Raw genomic sequence first — 6,000 nt, 5'->3', positions numbered from 1 at the left:
GGGCAGTAGAGCAGCTACAGAAAGTCCTGGAGGGTCCCAGATAACAAAATTATTAAAAAAAAAAAAAAAAAAAAAAAAAAAAAAAAAAGCAGTTTGAATCACATTCAGACTCCTCTAAAAACAGAGTTTCTGTTCAGTCTTAGCACAGAAGTGGCTCTGGCAAAGCCTTTAAAATTCCACCGTCCCCAGAAGAGAAGGATGCAGCATCTTCACAATAAAGACTGGCCTGCTAGTTAACCTTCTCCTGAGATTCTCCCTTTTACCTTCATTAACTGTTTAAAAAAAAGTATTCTTAAAAAAATTTTTGTAACCCTCCCCAGTAAAAACTACAGTTGTAAAATATATATTTTTTTTCCCCCCAGTCTTTTAAAGATCAAGATTTCTGTTAAATTTTTCCAAGACGGTTGAGTTTGTATGTTCAAATATCCACTGCTGTGTTGGAGATGAAGGATTGCAGCTATTCATAAAGATCTTTCGGTCACTCTCACTGCAGTCCATACAGCTGCTGCTTACTGGATGGTAGAGGGTCTTGTCCTGGAGAAGAGAAATTTGATGTGAGGTTGCTAAGCGGAGAAACAAAGCTGTTTTAAAACCAACAGAGAGAAGCCTTAAAAACCAAGGCAAGCTGTTTTGTCACTTGGATGTATCTGAAGGAGTTGTTCCACACTTAACTGGTTGGCAGGTATCAGGGTCCATCCCCACCCTTTGCAACAGTGTCCAGCCCAGCCCTCACAGCTACACCAGGAAGCTCAAAAGCCTCATCTGAAGCCAGGTTCTCCAGCCCACGGGCTGACGTCCTGCTGCAGTCACTCTGCGGTACACCCGGTGCATGCAGATTGCAAGGACCCGGACAGGGCATTTAGTCAAGAATTTACTTACCTGTTGGCCACAAAAAAACATTCCTTAGGAGGAGGATGACTAAATCTTTATCTACTTGGCATGATCTAGTATTCAGAGCAAACCAACACACACAGCACACCTCTTTGCAAACAGGTTTTGCAAGGGTGTCCCACAACCTCAGTGCCAGCTGTGGACTGCAAGGAGAGTGCCCTTGGGTTTAGCAAGTCCTGGAGAAGAGTTCTCACCATTCCTAACCACTGGAACAGGGGAGTCACCTCTTCCTAATCAAGAGTAATTAACAGCACAATGGCAACAGACTGTCTGCAGATTCTCTTATCACAGCTACATGAAAAGAAGGAATAAAACATGAGTGGTGACATTTTGAGGAGACTTAAGTCTCTACAGGCAATTTGACACCTTAACGGAGAACATGCACACACACAGACTCACTTTTCGGTATCTCCAGAGCTGGTTCCCCTTCATTCCATGACAGTCATAGAGGGTCACAGGGCTGCTGTGGGAAATGGCATCAAAACAAAACTTCTTGGTATGTTGCGGATCCCCGGGACGGATGTCTTCTCTCCAACTGAATGTGAACACCTGCCAGGGCAAACAGGACCCTCAGGATGGGTGGTGCTGGGCACGGTGCTTTCACCAGCAGAACAGTGTTCCCTTCTTTGCTCATGGGGTGGGGATGGCATCAGGGAAAGGACAATATCTTCTGGAGAAAAACTACTTCCACCTCTGGGGACAGGGACTGCTGACTAGGGGAGTGTGGAACAGCTACCCCGCAGACTGCCACACAGCATGCTAAATGAGACTGTGCTGCTGCAAACAGCCATGCTAGTTAGCTTGGGTACTAATAGCAGCCTTGAATGTCTCTGCAATGCAGACATACATCATGGATTAAGTGAGCAGCTGACCAATTACAGCACTTCACAGCTAGCAAAAAAGGCAGAGAGCTACAGGAGCTCCGAGTTAAGGCTGGCAGTAAACACCTGAGGCTGCACAGGCAGCCTGCGGTCACCTTGAGAAGAGCCTGTCCCAGCCTTCTGGGACAAGACCAGGAGCCCACAGCTCCCCACCCCACTCCATAGGAGTGTCAGGGCAAACACTAGGGCAGTGCTTCCTGGCATGCTCTTGTACTGACGCTGCAGTGATCTCCCAGCACTTTTGGGTGAAATGAAAGGAGGGATACTACAGAAGAGAAGGGGTTTTAGCTGTAGTAAGTAGGCACAACCCACGCCTGGCAATGCTGTGGCCTTGAAGAAAAGTGCCGCACGGCAGCACATGTGGGTTGGAAATCCCTGAACCACAGGGACTGGACCATGGGTGACGAGTCAGTGGAAGTACCACCACATACATGCTCTGCTCCTTGCCCTGCCCCGTTGGCACTTGCTTTTGGCTGTGGATTGAGACAGTAGCGTGGTCAAGCCGCATCTTCAGTCTGAGCATCACGGCTTGGCTTATGACATGTTTTAAGCACTGTAGGACTAAACCCACAAAAGATAAACTACTTTTAAGTCAGGCATTGCTGTCAAGCTTTTGCTTTCTGCTTTGACAAGCACAGCATCTCTGGTAAGGGTGAAAGTGTCCTCTGACCAGCAGAGGCCAACATGGTTCTGCAGAGCTACTAGCCAACACACCTCTCAGTCCCTGAGGGGAAGGGCTGTTCTGAGGGCTCCCTTTGGAGCCAGGTGGAGGAATGGTCCTCTCCTCAGAGAGATCTCACGGGGCAATAAGAAAGATGAGTAATGAGCAGGGTGATACTATTTGAAGCAGTGTGGCCAAAAACTTTTGCACAAAGAAGCTACTTTGTTTCTGTCTCTGGTTTAAACCTCTCTTGGGAGAGAGATTACCACATTTAGGCTCAATGCTACACAGAAGTTCAAAATACATTCTCCAATGCTAACTGTTCAGGACCCTCCTCACACAACAGAGGCTTAGGTTCGGACTGTGCATGAGTAAATTGGTTTTGTTTCTAGTTTTCATGCATCAAAACTGATATGCAACAATGTTCTGTCTCCTACTACTGAAGCCATTCCCCTGAAGAGTTATGCATGGCTCTGTAATAGAGGCATTGTTTTCTTGATCTTTTCTCAGCTCAGCTGCTGCAGTTTAGACAAACTAATATTTCCCTCCCTTCTGTTACAATAAAGCTGTCGTTTCTGGCACCTTATATGTTGAGAGGGTGAATCTATAGCCTGGCCGGTTTCATCTCTCTCCAGCAATGGTTGGGTGTTTATAATGCATTTGCCTGCTGTCAGAAGGGTGATAGTAAGCAGTTATTGAATGCTCCTGCAGGTTCATTAATATGCATGATGCTCCTCTATCACTTCTTTCAGTACAACCTTTGAAGTTAATATTCACTTTGTTACATATTACAGCTGCCTTGTTACTGGTTTATTATTTTGGCATATTGTTTTCTTGTGTTTTCTTTTGTTCATTCTGAGAACTTCAAAGCAGATGTAAAAGCTCTGCACGAAGTCTGCCAGGCTCCAGACCCTGCCACAAACACAAGTCACATCCTACTACAAGCCCACCATGTATAATTAGTGCATGAGTCTTGGGGTGCACAGCACCCTCTGTTCACCTGACAGGAGTTCTGCAATGGCCTTCCTTCTCAAACATCTGTTCTTAGAACTTCTCCCTCCCCAAATTTATTTAGAGGCCGATGACTTAATCAGAGGGACTGTTACCTGCACGTTGTTCCACGCTGCCTCTCCTCTGTCCTTCACACAGCTTTCCAGTCTCAGCGGGGATCCCAGTGCTCCATGTTTAGTATCCACGCACAGTCCAGTTCCTACATTGCGTATCTGAAATAGTACATTAGTCACCAAATCTCCTACTCTTACCAAGTGACAGGAAAGAATGCTTAAATTGCCTCAAATAGTGGCAGTATTTGTATGAAGACAGTTTTAAGATACTTTACTGTGTATCTGAGCTGAAAGATAACAGCTAGAAGAAAGCACAAGAACTCAAAATGGGACCCATCGCCAGCTGTACAATAACCTCCAGGACACCACAAAACCCATTAGCAGCAGGACTGCAGAACCCGCTGTGGTGCTGTGTGTAACAATCCACCACTTCACTCCCGGGGTGATTCTTTTCCCAGAACACAGACAACTTATAAAAAAGGGATGGTTTTCCTGGTTTTCAGATGGGGAAGCTACAAAACAGACTAGCTCAAGACGACTGGGTAGCCCTTTGGAAATACAGGATTTCTACTGCTGCTCAGCTGCTAGCTCTCTCTAGTCCTCCCTGTTGGCATGTTCTGCCTTCTACTAAATACGCAACATGCAGAACAAGCCAAGTCTCTATTCTCTTTGTAGCTGTGCACTGATAGAAACGGCTGCCTAACTGCCTTCTTTGATCAGGCCAGTATAATGGTAGAGGAGTTCTGCTCTTTGAAACATATCAAGCAGGATCTTTAAACACTCGCTGGCTGCCTCACTCACAGCAAGCTGGTACTGGAGCACACAGGTAAGGCAACTTTAAAACACCAAACTGCAGCCTGTTTGCCCACTGCAGATTTCAGAGCACAAACTTGCCTCTCCCCAAGCAGCTGCTGGAGGCTCCACTGGTGGGTAAAACTTTGGCAAGTCCCACGCAACCTCATTCATGAACCACTTGAAGCTTTTGCAGTTAAGATTGTTGCGAAGTTCCTTCTGAGCTGCAACGTCCCCTGCAGAAAGATGCCGGTACTCTGGTCTACGCTGGTATATGTACTCTGCATATTCATCCATCCACACCTCAGCCACCCGCTTCAGGTTCTGTGTGGGTAACAGACATGTGTGAAAATGAGAGGGAAAAACACCTGAGAACACTCTGCACAAACTACTGACATTAGCATTCAGAACAGCTCTCATGTTTTTGCTCAGAAAGGATTTTCATTCACATCCACCCTCTCTCTCCAGTTTCAGGATGAAGATTATTTTTATTATTCTCTAGTTCCAAGGGACTTTTAGAAAGGTATTTTTGGTTGAGGTCAAAACAGATTCCTGGCACTTGGCCACTATATCTAGTTCCTTGTGGCTAAGAAAAACAACATTAATCAAAAGTGTTTTTTTTTCTTTTTTACTGTAAAGAAACTAGTCAGAAAATGATGCTGGTAAATACCACTGGACATTCAAAGGTTCCTGACAAAAAGCTGCTTTCTTAAATCCTTCTTACTGCATCTTTTATATCCATCTAGGACTGGGATTTGCAGCACTCCCTTCTGGAAAGCTTCAGTTCACAATATTCTTTCTTACCACTATTTTCCCATTTTCTTGGGTAAAAAGCTGTTTAAGAGAAACTGAGATACTGCAGGAACACTGCACTTTCGGGTGATGAGACTTGAGAAGAGAAGTAAAGGTTTTACCTCCCAGCAGCAGTATATTTCAGGTATCACTGTAAAGCCTAATCCACTGTGCAATTCCAAGACAGCAAAGAACACCACCCACTCAAGACACCCGCCCTACTGCTTGTCACAACACACTCAAGGGACTGATGGACTTTGGACCATTTTCTGGCAACACCGGGTACAGTCTTGGTGCCACACAGTAACGTGCCATGTGCAGGCGTGACTTCAGTGACCCAGCAGCACTGCCCACCTTTCACGAAGGTGGTCAGTCCAACAGTGGTCATTTACTACCAAAAAAATTAGGACATTAAGAATGAGCAGTGTGCTGACCCTGCCCCAAACGCAGCCTACACACAACAAGAGCAGGTGTTCATCTCAAGGTGACTGTATGATCATAGATGCCAAGAAACAGCCTTTCCTATACCTGTCTGCCATCTCCTTCCAGCACTGTGGGAATATGCAAGAGCCAAATACTGAATCAGAAGAAATATAGCTCCTTCCTGAAGAGATGGCACAGACAGGAGAGCACTCTATCGCTCTGACAGGTCATTGCTGGGCTGAGTAATAAATCAAAATCTATAGGGTGACACTATTAAACTGGGAAACATTTTAACACTGTGCAAGCCATAAGCCTGCAGAACAGCAGGGTACCTTGTGATTTTAGTTTTGCAGCCTTCCTGCTTCTATGATTTTTTTCTCCCACCAGAGGGCAATGCAATCCTTTCTCAATTTGGAAATTAACTGGAGATACCTAGTGCGAGAGGCAAAAGCTCTTTCTTCTCTGGGCTACACTAGATTAAAGAAATAAGACGGCA

General features: G+C 45.5%; 1 protein-coding gene across 1 annotated transcript in view; it reads right to left on the bottom strand.

Annotated features, from left to right (window-relative positions):
• Window positions 1-359: 359 nt before the first annotated feature.
• GALNT10 (polypeptide N-acetylgalactosaminyltransferase 10) overlaps window positions 360-6,000 on the bottom strand; it is a 42,249-nt gene continuing 36,608 nt past the window's right edge. Inside the window, exons 8-11 of the mRNA XM_026858106.1 lie at window positions 4,392-4,613; window positions 3,540-3,656; window positions 1,291-1,440; window positions 360-534 (exon numbers count right to left, since the gene is read on the bottom strand). Of these exons, the coding sequence (XP_026713907.1) occupies window positions 367-534; window positions 1,291-1,440; window positions 3,540-3,656; window positions 4,392-4,613 (657 nt within the window). The 3' untranslated portion in view covers window positions 360-366. The remainder of the gene's footprint in view (window positions 535-1,290; window positions 1,441-3,539; window positions 3,657-4,391; window positions 4,614-6,000) is intronic.

The sequence above is a fragment of the Athene cunicularia genome (genome assembly GCF_003259725.1).
Source record: "Athene cunicularia isolate RWA chromosome 13 unlocalized genomic scaffold, athCun1 chr13_part1, whole genome shotgun sequence".
Classification (NCBI taxonomy): Eukaryota; Metazoa; Chordata; class Aves; order Strigiformes; family Strigidae; genus Athene; species Athene cunicularia.
This window is presented reverse-complemented; position numbering and strand designations above follow the sequence as displayed.